Source organism: Oryzias latipes, chromosome 4, assembly GCF_053564925.1.
Source record: "Oryzias latipes strain Hd-rR chromosome 4, Olatipes_Hd-rR_3.1".
NCBI lineage: Eukaryota > Metazoa > Chordata > Actinopteri > Beloniformes > Adrianichthyidae > Oryzias > Oryzias latipes.
Genome location: NC_136240.1, coordinates 9,301,855 through 9,318,435, shown reverse-complemented (window position 1 = coordinate 9,318,435; position 16,581 = coordinate 9,301,855). Strand labels below are relative to the sequence as shown.

Genomic DNA, 16,581 nt, shown 5'->3' with positions numbered 1-16,581 from the left:
TGATTTTTTTTTTTGGAAATAATTCTTCATCAGCGCTTTGACAAAAGCAAGGAAATGTGCGGAGCTTCTGTTGCACTCATTTCCACCTTTTCCCATTCAAAACAGTTTACTAAACTGCCCCCCCAGAATAATTTAATGCCCCCCCCCCCCCCCCACCCATTTAGAACTGTTCTTCACACTCAGCAGTTTTTCAGTGTAAAAAGAAAAGCAAACGTAGAGGAGAGGTTTTCTTTTGAAAGCAAACTGAATGAAAATTATGGGATGGAATCAAAGCTTCGTGTCGAACACGAGGACAAAGATGAAATAAAGCAGTTTGGCTGCTTCAGTCCACATAATGAAGTCTTGATAATAATGATAGTAATGTGTGTCCATTGTTCATTCATACAGGGTGATGGTAAACGACTGATGTAGCCACAGTTGCCCTGGGGCAGACGGACAGAGGCGTGGCTGCCAGAACGTGCCCCTCTGATGGGTGTTGCCTTTCTTTACATGATGGATAGAAGAACCCCCCCCCCCACCACTCCTGAACTCCCATCGTCTAAATAAACCCTTTATTCTTCATTCAGGTGTTCGAAATCTTATTTTGACGCCAGGAAATGTTCACCTGTGACTTCCTGAGAAAGGAAAGTGGAGCTGAGAAACTACAAAGATTTGTTTTTTATTATTAAAACGTCTACTGGTTCTTAGTTCTACTTTCTACAAACATGGCGACTAGCTTGATAAAAAAATGATTAACAGAAGAACATCTGGCAGACAGGAAGTACATTTTACACATGACGGAGGCGGGTGTGGCTTCAGTCCCACAGGTGACGTGGCTGAGGTGTTCTCCCAGGTGACCCACATCATCGTGAACGTGACGTTTGGCTGGTGCATGATGGGAGATCTGGATCAGAACTTTGACAACATTTTTCCAGAAGAATGAGCAAACATCTGGAAGCCCACTCGTTCTCACATGTTCTGCTCTTTTTAAAGCTTCCAACACTTAAACGGTAAACGATTGTCCGTGTTTAACGAGCCGAGGCCCCGCCCACCCACACACAGAACAACAGGAGCCCCTCCTCGGGCGCGTTCAGCATGAAAAGTGCAGATATGATTGCAGATAAGCAGAGATGTTAATATGACGTCAAAGCGGCGGCGGACAGCTAAAAACGAGCAACTCCATCCTCCAGCCTCAGGAGCCCATCACAGGTTGAGCTCGGCTACAACAAGCAGAGTGTGCTTTACGTTTATGTACATTTAATGACACGACAGCTCAGTTCCATCTGCTAGCATCAATATCAGGGTTTTTGGCGTGACTGTGTGAACCTTCAGCCTCCAGTCAGGAATAGTGGTTTCACAGAGGCAGGTGTCGCTCAGGTGTGGGTGTTTGAGTTGCCGCCCCTGGCTTCACACCTCCTGCACAACCTGCATTTCGTAAACTCTGTGTGTAGAAACATCATCAAACAAACAGCATCAGGATCCTCCATCACAAACGGGAGCAGCGTGGTCGTCATAGCAACGGTGGAAAATGCAAGTTGGCATCAGTAGAGGCGACAAAAACACAGAGAGTAAACTGGAACAACTAGAATTTCCATGATGGCATCGTCTGACATCTTAAGGCCCGCCTCAGCGCCCGTATCCAAGGCCGCTCTCTTTGTGGTGACGTTCCACAGTTATCCTAGAACAATCCAAAGACTAGGTCGTGAAAGTCTCCAGAAGTCGGGTTGATCCAGGAAAATTGCTTGTTTCGGGGAGAGAAATTCTGTCCAAAGAAGTTCTAAAGTCAGGATTTTAGTCGACAACCGTCAAAAAAACGTAGAAACGTTACACAGTTTAAGTGCAAGGACACGATTTCATGGGGCGGGGCTGATTATCGTAAACAAAGAATCAGAAATGTCCAGGTGCTTAAAGACCGGCGGGCTTTGGGTCTACGCAAACACCTGCATGTTCCCCATCTGCGGCTGCTGAGAGGCCGGCTGCGCCTGCCTCTGCTCTGGAATGTGCGTGTGCTGGGAGGGGGGCCGTGCATGATGGGAGTTTCCCAGCGGGGTGGGGCTGGTGGTGACGTCAGACCAGTCTGAGTTGGAGTGCGGAGACGAGGAGGACCAAGCTTCGGGAGAATCCGGGGAAGGAGTGAGGTACGGGTGCTCACTCGGCGGGTGGGCCGACTGTCCCGGGGTTGTGCCCTCTGACCCCGCGGTGGTGTAGCTGTGCTGGGAGGGGGGAGTGGGGTATTTATCCACGGGGCTCTGCATGGTTGGGTAGGAAGGCAGGGGTCGAGACTGAGCATCTATCCCAGCGTGGCTGGCGTGGCCGTGGGCAGAGTGGTGCTGCAGGGGGTGGGACAGCCCATGAGCCACGCCCATTTGATCAGACATCTGGTACATGAGGCCGGGGCCGCAGTGCATGGGGCCCGGTCCCCGCTGACCGTGGACCTGGCTCTGCCCGTGGGACTGAGTGACCTGCACCTGGGGCTGCTTCAGCATGGGCTGGCCAGCTCCGGGGGCCATCATCTGGAACGTGACTATGGGGGGCAGCTGCTCCCGGCTCATGGTGACGTTCATGGGCGTCATCATGGGGGGCTGGCTGTGGTGTTGGCCCATGCCGTGGTGGGATCCTCCCATCTGGTGCGACACCAGGCCGAAGATGTGGCTGTTGTAGCCGTGCTTGTTCATGCCCCCCCAGCCGGGCTGTTGTCCCAGCATGTGACTGACGGGGGGGAGCATCTGCCTGGAGGCGGGGCTGCTCAGAAGGGTCGGCGAGTTTGCGGTGGTGGTGACCGTGGTGGAGGCATCGCCCGTGTAGGAGTGCGGGGACTCCAAGGAGTCCACGGGCGACATGGTGACGGAGCTCTCTGGAAGCCCTCCCGCAGACTTCAGGCCGTTTGTGGCCCCCGCCCCTCCCCCATTTCCTGCTCCCCCTCCAGTTCCTGAACTGGAAGCCTCTCCACCTGCTGGTTTCTTTCTTCTTTTTGACTTCATGTCTTTCAGCTCTTTAGCCCCTCCTCCGACGCCTCCCGCCTTGGCTCCTCCCCCGCCCCTCCGGCTCTTCTTGCCCTGAGGTCCGGGACGTATGCCGATGTAGCCCCCTCCGTTGGCCCCACACATCACAGAGGAGTTTCCCCCGCCAGCCATGTGGTTGGGCCCGCCGTGTGGGCTGTGGACCAGATTGTACTGGTCCAGCAGGCGGACGATGTCATGATGCATGCGCTCCTGGGCGGTGTCACGGGGGAGGCGGTCCATGTGATCAGTGATGTCCCGATTGGAGTAGTGGTCCAGAAGAACCTGCGCCGCCTCAAAGCTGCCCTCTCGAGCTGCGAGGAACAACGGCGTCTCCTCCTGAGGGACACAGAGGAGGCAGAAGGTCAGTCTCTGAAACGCCATCTGTCCCTCAGAGACCATCAGGTTTTTAGGGACACTGAGAAGATCCAGAACGTCATGATTTATTTCTTGTATTGCTTCTTTTGTGTTAAACTTAATTTAATATGTTTAACACCCGAGTTTTAGCTCTGGCGTTGACATTCTCTGAGTTACCGACATTAAGGTACTTCTGAAGCTGAGAAAAGAGGCTTGGCGTTGATATCTGTTGGAGTTACGACTCAAAAGCAGCTTCAGAATCCTTTGGAATTACGTTAATCGCGTAAACTGTCGCAGCGTCGCGCTAGCTTGAAGAGCGCGTTTTTCCCTGTCGCCCGGCTGGCTTCAGCATTTAGAGGTCAAGCCTCCACGTTATGAAAGAGACAGGAAATAATTCTCAGACCAAACTCCACAGCATCTGACAGAAACCTGAACACCAGGACAGGAAACTGGGTTCTGCAGACAGACAACTATGGCGTTCAGAAGCACCTTGTTGTCCTGCATGTCCCGGTTGGCTCCGTTCTTCAGCAGCACCAGAGTGGCCTCCACGTTGTTGACGGCAGCTGCCCAGTGCAGAGCAGACTTACCTACACCCGCAAAGACATCCATGTTAACCAAACAACCTTTACCTCGCTCCAGAACACTGACGGTTCACAGCCACAAATCTCGTGGTCTGCCCGTCCACGCTGTGACGCTTCTCTCACCGTGGTCGTCCACGGCGTTGATGTCGGCGTGGCAGTGGATGAGCTCCTCCACCATGCCCTCCACTGCTAACCTGGCTGCCAGGATGAGAGGCGTCGTGCCGTCGTTCATCCGGGCGTCCAGTTCTGTTGCTCGATTCCGGATGAGAATCTGCAGGGAGAACAGCTTCAGTCTGACTGAAGGGGAAGGGGGCTACCTCCTCCTCCTCCTCCTCCTCTGGGCCTTACCTGGAAGACTCCCTGAGCATCAGCGGCCACCGCGGCATGCAGCGGGGTCCTGCCCATGTTGTCGTGAGCGTTGGGGTCGGCTCCAGCATCCAGCAGCCTCTTGGCGGCGTCGGCTCTGGCGTAGCGGGCAGCCAGGTGCAAGGCGGTTTCTCCCGTCCGATCCGTCTGGGCCATCAGAGACGCCCCCTGAGCAATCAGGTCCGAAATGATGCTGGGCCCGGGTTCGTCTCCACTCTCTTCCTCTTCTTCTACGTGCACGCCGCAGTCCAGGCCCCCGCCGTTACGCAGGGAGGCTACCATCAGGGGGGTGAACCCATCTGCGGGAGGGCAGAGGCATTTCTGAGGACTCCAGGGGGGTTAAAAAATTTCTTTTTAAACATAAAGAGAGCTTTTTCTCACCAGGTCCTTTGACATTAACGTCCAGACAGCCAGCATCCAGGTCGTCCTGTGGAGGGGTGTGGCTAATATCAGCCGCTTTGCGATGCTGCAGGGTCCATTCCCTCTGATCCACACCTCCATCCATAGTGATGGGCAGCAAAGGTTTGTCCTCCGTCTTTAACAAGGACAAACGCAGATTAACAAACAGCATCGGTCGGCTATGTTCATTGAAACCATGGAGATGGATTTACTCTGCTCTTCTTGGGCGGGGCTTCGTCTTCATGCCATCTCTGACTTTGGCCTCCGTCCATCAAGCCTCCATCCTGCGTCTTAAAGTTCCTGAAAAGACGAAGAAGGAAGGTTTTTATTGTTTAACCCTTGGAAGTCGACAAACGCAGCGGAATGCGTCTACCAAACACATTACTGTGGGTTAGTTCAGACTTTAACTTAAGGTTTCAAAAAGGTTTTTAGCCTAAACATTTTTGGTCTTAAGATCAGACTTATAACACATAATAGATGAAGCCCTTCCTATTTAAATGTCCTTTGATGAATGACAGGATTAAGACAATGATTCTAAGTCGGATCTTGAAATGGATGATGAGGTAGATCCTTCTTACCGGGTTGAAGAGGAAACACCGGACGCTGGAGGAGGAGTGTCCATTACAGGTAACATAGGAGTAAATATCTATTTCTATTTATAAAATAATAAATATACTGTATAAACATGGTTCATTGCTACTCCTAGCACTCTCACCAATCAGGAGTGAGCTTGTTGGAAGGCCACACCCCTACCCTTGAAAGCGAGTTACGTGAAATCTGTCAATCAAACATTTTGAACGCTGACCGTGGGGGCCAGCGGGCTCCACCTACATTTACTGAGGCATCTGATTGGTCAGTTTATAACTTGAATTTGTTGCAAAAAGGAATAAAAAAAAAGAATAAAAAAAAAAGGTATCAGACTCAAAATGACTGAGGAACAGCTTTCTCTGTAGAAGTCTATGGGATTTTGAGGGTACTTCTTGTTTGGAACGCCAGGGGGGCGGGGCCACTCAGTCCAGTATGAAATATACAGTTAATGGTTGAGGTCGAAATGCATCATTTATTACTTGGAATTATGTGGGGTTTTTGTTGAGTTTTAGGTTCTATTGTTGAATGTTTGTGTAGGTTAATGAAAAAAAAGGAATAATGAGGTTGTGCTAATTAAAGGATAAAACACTGTTTTAAAGGTAAATTATTGGAGCTGATCATAAAATAGAAAAATCCTTCTAATACTAAGGGTTAATGCTCCTCAGTTTCCAGCTGAACACAAAGAAAACCTCCAGAAGTTCAGCTTCTTCATAGACTCACTTCATGTCAAAGTCGTCTTGTCCAACAGGCTCCCTCCTCTTATCGTTGTTGGAGACCACAAAGCCTTCGGGAAGCCACAGGGCGCCGTGTTTGTGCTTCCGTTTGACGGCCAGCACCCCCAGCACCAGAATGAGCAGAATGACCACCACGCCCGCCCCCACCAGATACATCAGCATTGAGGGTTTGGGAGGGCCTGGGCCTATGCCTGCAGGATGCAGAGGTCAGCACCAGCCACACTCATGTCATCTGAATGTCAGGCAGACTTACTATCGACGGACACCAGAGGGTACGGGAGCTCAGGTTTCTTGATGTGAGTTGCTGCGATGAAGAACGCCACGTTCTCGGTGTGGGAGAAACAGTGCGAGGAGGTCCGTGAACATTCGCGGTTATCAATCTCCAGGTAAACCACTGAGCTGGAAGGTAACGGAAGTTAAAACCAGCGCTTAACAAACGAATGTAAGAAGTGTCCCGGTATGAACTTACCCAATGACCTCCTTCTCCAGCTCTCGCTTCCCTCGTCTCTCCTGTGATCGTTGTCCGTGCTTGTCGTCCACGCCGTAGTAAGGGAACACCATCGGCTGATTGTTGTCATCCCGCTTCACCTGAAGGTTGGAGTGCACCAGGGCCCCAAGAGACCGCAGGAAGCCCCTCAAATCTCCAAGAAGCTCCTCGGGCTGAAGCCGAACCACAATGACCAAGGTTCCCATGGCCAAATTTGCGGGGATGTGGCTGGAACAGTCCAGGCCGTCCCAGCCGCAGGCCTCGTGGTTGCAGCTCTTGTCGCAGATGCCATCTCCATAGTGGTCTTTGCAGTATTTGTCATACCTGCAACAGAGGAGGGTTAGATCTGCTCCCCGACACGCAGCGGCGCTCGCAGACGGCGGAGGGTCACATACTTGCAGATGCTGGGGGGCGTCTCCTGGCACTCAAAGCTGTCAAAGAGGCACAAAGCGTTGTTGCATTCTTGATCGCATTTCCCATTTTGGAAGAGGTCCCAGCATTGGACGCTGGCGGTACAGTTGACCCATGGCTGCGGGCAGGTGAGCGAGCAGTCCCCCCCGTCCCACTGACACTCATGGTTGTTGCACTGACTGTCGCACACTTTGTCTCCCGACAAATGCTCGCACTGGGGGCAAGAGGGGGTGCGTGCCACCGCCGCGCTCTTCTCGCAGTAGTGGCCAGAGAAGAAGGGCGGGCAGCGGCAGCTGTGCTGGAAGGGGTTGGCCGGGTCTTTCACGCAGGTGCCTCCGTTCTGGCAGACGACGGAGCACCTCTGTTCGTTCTCGCAGTGAGGCCCGCTGAAGCCCGGCGGGCAATGGCAGAGCGGCTGGCCGCTGGACAGGAGGCAGCGCCCCCCGTTCCGACAGTGCAGCCCCGCGCAGCTGAAGTCCTGAATTTCAGCACAGCTTAATCCGGTGAAACCCTGGAAAACAGAGCAGATGTTGGGTTTAGATGTGCAGAGAGCAGAGGTCCAGCAGGTTCTGGGGTGGTTGGTCCTGCAGCCTGTTACTACCTGAGCTGGGGGGGGCCCTCTGAAGCGTGCAGAAACGTGAGGAGCGAGAGGTTAGCAAAGAAAAAACAGTTTGAACAGCAAGAACTGACATTAGGAATGTCCCGATCCCATCATGTAGTTTCATACTCAACCGAAATCAGACGTTGTTTCCTGATCAGATATTTATTTTATTCTCATTTTTATGATCAGAGCTTTGCTTGTGCTATATTTCAATCTTCTTACTACAGATAAATACTCCACTAGAAGTGTGCTTATCATAAACGGATCCTGACATTTTATAGCCGTAAATCTCAGTGGAATACGGCAGCAGTTTGAGGAGGAGTTCGGTAAAGTTCACAAGACTTCTGGGATTAATAACTATTGAAATAAATATTTAAAACTGACAGCAAGTGTCTCTATTGGTTTGTCTTGATGCAAACAAAGACCTACAAAAGTATTTCAACAGAAAAAAAAATGGTTTCTTTCTTCTTTTAATGAAAATTAAAGGTGGAGATGGCTGCTAAGGGAAAAGCTCAGAAAAAAGATTTTAAAAAAACAAAGCCTCAAAAACAAGCAAAACTATTAAATGGTTCAATTGATATGAGCGAGTCCTGAATATTCACCATCATATTTATGCAACAACAACAATTTATAAAGAAAGTCAACATCTTTCACCTTTAATGGAGATGGGAATCACATCTGATTGAAACTGTTCAATAGTTCTGAAGATCCAAACTTTCTCACACGACTAAATGTCACCAATTTTTCCCGTTCAGTTAACCGTTTTTTGTTGTTTTATAGTTGTCCCCAGTTTGTTTGTTGCACAGGGCTGCATGGTGGTGCAGTGGTTGGCACTCTCGTTTCACAGCGAGAAGGTTCAAATCCCAGCTGGGTTCTTTCTGTGTGCAGTTAGCATGTTCTCCAAAAACATGCTTCATGGGTGAATTGGTTTCTGTAAGTCGGGGGTCTCCAACCCTGTTCATTGTGGGCTGCCGCCCTGCTTGTTTTGCAGTTTCAGTCATTGCTGCTCACCTGGATCAGGTGTGTTCAGTCAATCAGAAACTGGGCTGATTCAGTCCAGCTAATCAGCATCTACTGAAGCAGGGTTAGCTGCTGAACAAGCAGAGCGGCAGCCCACCAGGAACGGGGTATGAGACCTCTGCAGTCTAAATTGTCCTTAGGTGTGAAGTTGTTAGTGTTTGTGTGGCGCTGCAACAGACTGGCGAGCTGTCCAGGGTGTGCCCCGCCCTCGCCTAGCAGTAGCTGGGGTAGGCTCCATCAACCCCAAAGGGATTAATGGATAGCTGCACTATTTTTTGGATTGTTCAAGCTACCTCACTGAAGTGCTCTGTTTAAGTAAATGATTAAATAAGGTAACTGAAAAAAAAAATCATAGCAATAAATGTTTTATGTTTTACAAAAGTATCGGATCAAGATTTGGTCTCTAAAATCCTATCTGGGCCAAAGAAAACCTGATTGGGACATACCTAACTGACATGAGGAAGCAGAATTTGACCAGAACCAACCCGATTCTGTGTTCACATCCCATAACCTCTTCACCGGGGAAACGCAGCCTTTCAGAAGCGGGATTTCTTTAGGTCCAAAACTTTACAGCAAATGATGTGAAAACACTGAGATCTTCACCTGATGTTATTTTTTTTCATCCATCCCTTTTCTTCTTCTTAATTTGAGGCCTGCTCAGCCTGGAAGTCAAGTTCTAACTTAAAAAGTGGATGAAAAAGGTTTTTATAATGCAGAAGAAACAAAAACCAGCAGAGTTGACATGAGTCCACTTCTATCTGCGTCTGAGGACTTCGATGTCCCATTTCACAAAACGATGATTCGCTACGTTTTAATCCAACAAAACTGACTGAGCTCAGGTAAAGCCCCCCCACCGCTCCCCAGGGTGGGTGGGGCAATTCATCTACAATGTGAATGGCATTTAATTCTTTTTAGGAATAAAAAAAAGGATGAATGAGTTCTTAAAGAATGCTTTAACCTCACCCAGTACTTGCAGGTAAATGACCCCCCCCCCCCACACACACACACACACACACACACACACACGGATCTGGGGACTTTTTTCAGTTAGAAACCGGTTCACATCATGAGGAACAAACAAAAGATGAGATTTCTACCAAAAATGAACTGGGATCTTAAAACTTACGGGCCGACATGAACAGGTGTATCCTTGCACTGAGCTGCTGTTCATGGAGCAGACCCCCCCATTACGACACGGTTTGGACACACACAGGTTCACCATAGCCTCACAATGACGACCTGGAGGGACGCCGCAACCAGAGGAGAAAGGTGGAAGAACATTAGGAAAAACGCACAAAGTCAACACAACCAGGGGAAAGACCTCGATTCTCATTGGTTAAAGACCGTACCTGTGTAACCAAGGCGACAGAGGCACCTGTAGTCATTGACCAGCTCCACACAGTCGAGGGTACCGGGGGCGTGGCAGGGAGCAGACAGGCATTCGTTGACATCCCCCTCACAGTGTTCTCCAACGAAGCCCGGGGGGCAGGAGCAGGTGTAACGGCCCACGCCGTCTACACACTGACCCCCGTTCAGGCAGCGCGGCTCCGACGAGCCGGGCCGGGGGGCGCAGTCATCCTCGTTGACCTCACACTGCACACCTGTGGAGCAGCAGGTGGACAAGCATCAGAAAAAGCTTCTGCCAGCGGGACGACTTACAGAGATTTCATTTGAGAGACAGTCAAACAAATGTTTTATTTTGAAAATCCACAAGATAATCTCTGAGCCTCTTCAATGGCATTCTTGAGTCTCCGTCTCATGGCGGGCAGACGTGGAAGGCGCTCCTCTGCTTACCATGCGTTCCAGGTGGGCAGGAACAGGTGAAGCGGTTGATGAGGTTGATGCATCTTCCTCCATTCAGACACGGCTTGGAGTGGCACTCATCCACGTCGTACTCGCAGTTCACCCCCTGGAAACCGGGTTTGCACTGCAGCAACAAGACAGAGGCTTCTGGTGTCGGCTCGGTGCAAATGTGAAGCCCAATCCCACCCCTCCCTCAGAAATGGCCTCACCATGCACTCGTAAGCCCCCTGGTAATCCTTGCATGTGGCCCCATTCCGGCAGGGGTTGGACAGACACTCGTCCACCATGTCCTCGCAGTAGCTGCCCGTGTACCCCGGCTGACACTGGCATTGGTGGGAATGACCCACGTTCAGGCACCGCCCCGCGTTCTTACACACATTCTCCACCTCCACACCTGTCAAGGAGACACTCCTTCAAAATAAGACCTGTGGATCCACACCTTTCAAGCCCAGGCTGTTCCTGACCTAAAGTCAACATTTCAGAGATGATTTCCTGATGCTTTAGGTTTTTTGGTAAAAACTACAACTTGCCTTTTCTGGCAGCAAAGTCCTGACAGGACATGTTTGGAACGTCACAGTAAAGTCCAGTCCAGCCCATCTGACAGCGACACGTCCAGGCGGTCGCTGTCTGAGAGCAGGTGCCGCCGTTGTGACAGTGCACCTCCTTGCAGAAGTTCACATAGTTCTGCACACAGAAAGGGTTAGATCCAGACGCTGTCAGGACCAGGAGCACGGTCCACGCCCGGCCTGCAGCCTCACCTGGCAGTTGGAGCCGCTGTATCCCACCGGACAGGTGCAGCGGTAGGTGCCGAGCCCATCGGTGCAGCTGCCTCCGTTTTTACAAGGCTGGGAGTCACATTCGTTATGCTCGTACTCACAAAAGCGCCCGTGAAACCCCGGGCGACAGCGGCAGGAAAAGGTGTTGATGCCATCGATGCACGTTCCATTGTTGAGGCACGAGCTGAGGAGAAGAAATGAGAGAAAAGACTTTAACGTCATGCAGCTCAAAGGCACTAAGGCAGATTGTCCTTTTATTCAGTAACAACCATTGACTGTATCAGAAAACTGGAGTGAGCACACGAGACATCATCCGTAGAAAATGGTTTCTTCCCCCACCAAACCAAATCAAGCCATGATGGAGCCAGACATAGTCAGTAAACTCATTGGTCCAAGTTGGTCTAAGTCAATGTCCTTAGTTCACACCCATACTCCTTAAAAGCGGGCTACACGAAATCTGTCAATCAAATGTTTCAAACAATCAAAGCGAGACCACCTACTTTACTTCTTACGCATCTGATTGCTCAGTTTACAACTTGAATAACTTGAACTACAGAAATAAGATGTTAAAAAAGGTATCAGATGTTTATTCTGACCAACAGGATGACTGTGTAACAGCTGTTCATTTCTCAACAGAAGTCTATGGGATTTTGCAGCTATCACCTGTTTGAAACGCCAGGGGGGCGGGGTCACTCAGTCCAGTTCTCACATATAGTTAATGGTAAGAACCAGCTCCAGAGCTGGTGAGTCAGATGGTGGGACTCACCTCTCAGTGCATTCTGGGATGTTGTGCTCACAGTGAATCCCCTTAAAGCCTTCCGGGCACGTGCACACAAAGCTGTTCACGTATTCGTGGCAGGTGGCCCCGTTCTTGCAGGGGCCGCTGGCGCATTCGTTCACGTCCGTCTCACAGCGCTTCCCTTCAAATCCCGGACGACATCTGCAGGAAAAACCCGCAACCTTGTCCACACACGAGCCTCCGTTCAAGCAGGGGTCTGTGGGGGGGAGAGGGGGGCGGGGCGGCGCTGAGTCAAAACTTTACAGTTTGAATGCGCAAATCCCAACCTTTACAAGTTAAACATCATATTTTGATGCTTGTTTTGTGAATTTTGGTTGATAACTTTGAAATAAAAAAGAATTAGCGATTTGATAAAAATAATGAAATCATCAAATTTAGTTAAAAATAATTTTTCTGGAGTAGCGTTCAGGAACTGGTATTAAACTCGGAAAATCTCAACTTTTGGTGCGATGTTCATCCCTAAAGAGTAAGCCGTGTGTAATGTCTGCTGAAGCAACGAAGAATAATGTTAAAAGGAATAAGTTTCTGTTTATTGTTACACTCTAAAAATTAACCACAATGATTAACTTCCTGAAGCAGGATTTTAGTTGCTTTAAGGCTGTAAAACACTTTCTACACTTTTCTCAGACATTAAACTGTTCAGTTTCTCATTTATTATAATCTAATAATTTTGGATTTTAAGTATTTATACTAAACAAACTGGTTGCGTTACTGTCACAGGAAGTTAATAAATCTTCAGAATAAAATGTCGGTGAAGGTTTTCCTTTTCAAAGTAAAACCATTTTCATGGATTAAAACATTTAGAATAAAGGTTAGTTTACTAACCTATTTTAATTATCTTAGATAATTTGAATAAAATAGATATACAATTAATAATGTTTTGAAAATCATGTGATCAACGATGTGATGTCATGTCTGCTATCATGGTGGAGAAGCCGTACAAGAACACAGCTGGAAAATGTTCAATGTGGGAGTTTTTTTATATTTCCAGTAAAGCTTAAAAAAATAGGCAGTTTATAAAACTGAAAAACTCAAGACAGTGACATCTTTTAAAGTGATAAATATCATTATTTCTTTCTAAATCTTTGTGTTTTTATCTGTTTTTTGATTCTGATCTGCCTTTTTTAAATAAGTGTATAAATGATGATGTTTAAATACATCCAGACAAATATATTCGTAATGATTTATGAATCAAATCGGCGCCTAAGCAACGATCCACAGTCCTATTCACGAAGGCGTGATGAGTGCGTCAGAAACCATGAAACGTCTCACTGGGAGAGCAGTCGTCGACATCCGTTTGACAGTTGTGTCCGCTGTATCCGCGCTGACATTTGCAGACGTAGGTTCCCCTCCTGTTCTCACACAGGCCGTCATTTCTGCAGGGGCTGCTGAGGCACTCGTCCACATCCTCGCTGCAGCGAGCACCTTTGTAGAAAAGACCAAAATCAGCGCTGCATACTTTCAGCCTATTAGTCATCCACTTCCCTCGTTGGTACCTTGCCAACCAGCCGGACACCGACAGGTAAAAGAGGAGTAATCTGCAGACGGAAGGCAGACTCCGCCGCTCTCGCACGGATGAGAGGCACAGGGAACCTGCTCCACTTCACAGTGTTTACCTAAAGAGACCATAACAGTGTGGTAAACATTTCCATCAAAAGGTGCTCTACGTTCGTTGCGAAGGTCGGAGGGTTAAGCCACTCACCGGTGTAAGGGGGGCTGCACCGGCAGGTGTAGCTGTTGACGCCATCGATGCAGACGCCGTGATGCAGGCAGGGAGCAGAAGCACATTCATCCCTGTTCTTCTCACAGTTGTTACCTGAAGACATCCACCACACGTTTAAGAGCCGGTAAACTGCTGCGTTCACGCCGCCCACAGCAACGCGCGTTCAAGCGGCCTCTTCCAATGAAAAGACTATGTAAATGTTCATCAACGCACGATTCAGGCTAACTTTGACCAATCAGGGAGTCCGATTTGGTTAGTTAGTGAGATTGGGATGGCGTTTAAGTGACAGAAGTGCCAACAGTTTGAAAATTGATCATGGCGGTTTGTGTGTAATTCTATGACACCAGGTCTGTCATTTATGGCATCCCTGAACGTGCGACACCTGCCTGGTGTGTCCGTAGCGTTAATGTCGGACACGCCTTCTTTCTCCCCTTAGTTCAAACCTGATGCCCCGCCACACTGACATTCTCTTCTCTGATTGGCTAATTTCTCAGGGCTTGTTTAGGTCAGAACTAGCAGGACAGGTTGTAAACACACTGAAGTATGATTTTGCAGAGAGAGGGGGGCAATAACAAAGGCAAATTCCTGGGTTAATAAAAAACAGATCAATCCAATTGATTTTAGATTAAGTTACCTTAATTAGAAAATACTACATTAAATCCACAGCTTGATTTTCCTTCTTTAGGAGCAAAACAGCTTTAAGATTTGTTTTCAAAATGTAAAGCGCATTTCTTTCTAAATAAAATGTATTATTATAATTATTAAACACGTTTTCAAAAATGCTGACTTTAAATTTGACTTTAGGTTTTTAAACTTACAATTACAAATATAAAAGGCAGCAAGTCTTTTATAAATATAATATAATATATATATATAATAATATAATATTATAATATTGTATAATACTATAATATTGTAAACATACTTAACTGTGAAAGTGGAGGTGTGGTTTAAAAGAAGCCTAACCAGGTGGTTCTTACCTGTGAAACCTGGCTGGCACTGACAGGTGTAGCCATTGTGTCTGTCCACGCAGTTCCCAGCGTTCTGGCACGGATTCGGTTGACACTCGTCCTTCTCTTGCTCACAGTGAGCACCCACCCACCCCGCTTCACACTCACAGCGATACCTGGAAAGGAGGGAATCATGCGTCGATGACGTGCAGGTAGCAACTGGACGATGAAGGCTGGCATTAGTCTTCATTAACATGATTGAAATGTTTCAAACTAAAACTGAGATTGATGAGATCAAAAACGTTCGCTCACCCCAGTTGCTGCTCGATGCATTCTCCATGCACGCAGGGCTGGCGGGCGCAGTGGTTTGTCCCGGACAGGCACAGCGGGCCGTGGGTGTTGGGGGGACAAACACAGTGGAACCCGTTCACCTGGTCCATGCAGGTCCCTCCGCTCATACACGGGTTTGAGTCACACTCATTGATCTGCACGTCACATTTGGGTCCTGTTCCGGAACAGAGCTGCTTTCAGAACGCTGAAGGAATCCCCGACGCAGAGAAAGTCTGCCGAAGCGTACCTGTGTATCCAGGTGAGCACACGCATTTGTATTCACTGATGCCATCCTGGCACTCCCCGTGCTCACAGGGGTTGTTGGCGCAGTCGTCTTCGTTGATCTCGCAGTTCACACCTGAAGTGTGATGAAGAAACAGTTTGATCCTTTTAGCTCTGAGCCTTACAGCTGCAGAAACGCAGAAGTAAGACTCTGCTTTCTACAGGAAGACAAAAGCTTGATAAGTAAACTAGTGATGTCCCCGCAAAAATCCATGGAAGTCTGTTTGTTCGCCACCAGGGGGCGTGTCACTACAAGCAAAGGCAACTTCCAGAAGACAAGACAAGAAATAAGAAGAAGCCTTCACTGAGGCAGAGGACTGCTACCAAGATGATTGAAAATACCAGAAACAAGAAGACAATGGGGGGGTGGCGGGGGGTGGGGGGCAAAGGAGGGGGTAGATGGGGGAGGGGGGTATCTGACTAGTAAACCGGACAGGGTGACCCGACACCAGCTTAGGTACAGGGAGCGCAAAGCAGATTTCAGTACCAGGCCCCAGGGCGGTACTAAGAACACTGAAGTGAGCTTAATACCACATGTTCCTGGCTTGTGACACACACATGCCTGCACACACACGCGCACACACACTTATGAACTTTACAACAGAACGGAGGAAACACAAATACTTAGAGAACTCCCTCAAATCTATGCTCTGATCTGACCTTTGGAGGGCAATTTCACACTCAAACTTGATTGAAATGTAAACCTTCGTTGGGTTGGATTCCTTTCACACTGATCGGATCAAACCACCTGGAAACCTCAAACGAAATCCAAACAGGACCCACTCCTCCCCATCAGTGGAAACCTCACGGGGTTTCCACTGATGGGGAGGAGTGGGTCCCGTTTGGATTTCATCTGCTGCCGGAGCCGGACTGATACTTTGGGGAGGATTTGGGGGCTTAAATGGTGCTAGAATCATTGCATCAAAGATTTTTTTTAAAGGCCAATTTTTCCCAAAAAGATTTAAGAGGAAGCAGTCTGGGGAGCCGACAGTCTGCACTGCAGCGCTGCATTTCTGTTTTCACACGCGCTGCTGACGTAGACACGTATTTCACCGCTCATCGCCACGATGACGGCCTTTTTCAGAGCATTGCACATGTCACTTATATCCATCAGCTCGCTGAATTTGAGCCTTTTGTTGTAAAAGTAGAGACGAACTTTCGCTCACTCCACCTTAAGGATTTTGTCAGAAGCTCTGCCCACCCTCACAGCTTCACCCATTCTTATGTGTTTGTACAATATGAAATGAATACAATAAAGGTGACTGACATATTTAAAACGAAGCATCAAAATTCAGTACCGATATTAGCTTTTTTATTCGTTGCCGGTAGTATCAGCAGTAACCTATACGGTACCAACTTGGGACTGAGTTTTAGTACCATCCTTATTTGGGAGCTG

The 16,581-nt window shown here is 48.6% G+C and overlaps 1 protein-coding gene across 1 annotated transcript in view; it reads right to left on the bottom strand.

Moving 5' to 3' along the window:
• Positions 1-642: 642 nt before the first annotated feature.
• The window catches only part of notch2 (notch receptor 2), a 45,055-nt gene continuing 29,116 nt past the window's right edge, over positions 643-16,581 (bottom strand). The window contains exons 13-35 of the mRNA XM_023954090.2: positions 15,151-15,261; positions 14,886-15,078; positions 14,604-14,749; positions 13,603-13,716; positions 13,397-13,516; positions 13,173-13,325; positions 11,868-12,096; positions 11,084-11,285; positions 10,856-11,009; positions 10,535-10,719; positions 10,317-10,449; positions 9,872-10,123; positions 9,649-9,761; positions 6,886-7,412; positions 6,473-6,814; positions 6,257-6,402; positions 5,990-6,194; positions 4,894-4,981; positions 4,664-4,817; positions 4,265-4,581; positions 4,040-4,187; positions 3,825-3,922; positions 643-3,317 (exon numbers count right to left, since the gene is read on the bottom strand). Of these exons, the coding sequence (XP_023809858.1) occupies positions 1,908-3,317; positions 3,825-3,922; positions 4,040-4,187; positions 4,265-4,581; positions 4,664-4,817; positions 4,894-4,981; positions 5,990-6,194; positions 6,257-6,402; positions 6,473-6,814; positions 6,886-7,412; positions 9,649-9,761; positions 9,872-10,123; positions 10,317-10,449; positions 10,535-10,719; positions 10,856-11,009; positions 11,084-11,285; positions 11,868-12,096; positions 13,173-13,325; positions 13,397-13,516; positions 13,603-13,716; positions 14,604-14,749; positions 14,886-15,078; positions 15,151-15,261 (5,540 nt within the window). The 3' untranslated portion in view covers positions 643-1,907. The remainder of the gene's footprint in view (positions 3,318-3,824; positions 3,923-4,039; positions 4,188-4,264; positions 4,582-4,663; positions 4,818-4,893; positions 4,982-5,989; positions 6,195-6,256; positions 6,403-6,472; positions 6,815-6,885; positions 7,413-9,648; positions 9,762-9,871; positions 10,124-10,316; positions 10,450-10,534; positions 10,720-10,855; positions 11,010-11,083; positions 11,286-11,867; positions 12,097-13,172; positions 13,326-13,396; positions 13,517-13,602; positions 13,717-14,603; positions 14,750-14,885; positions 15,079-15,150; positions 15,262-16,581) is intronic.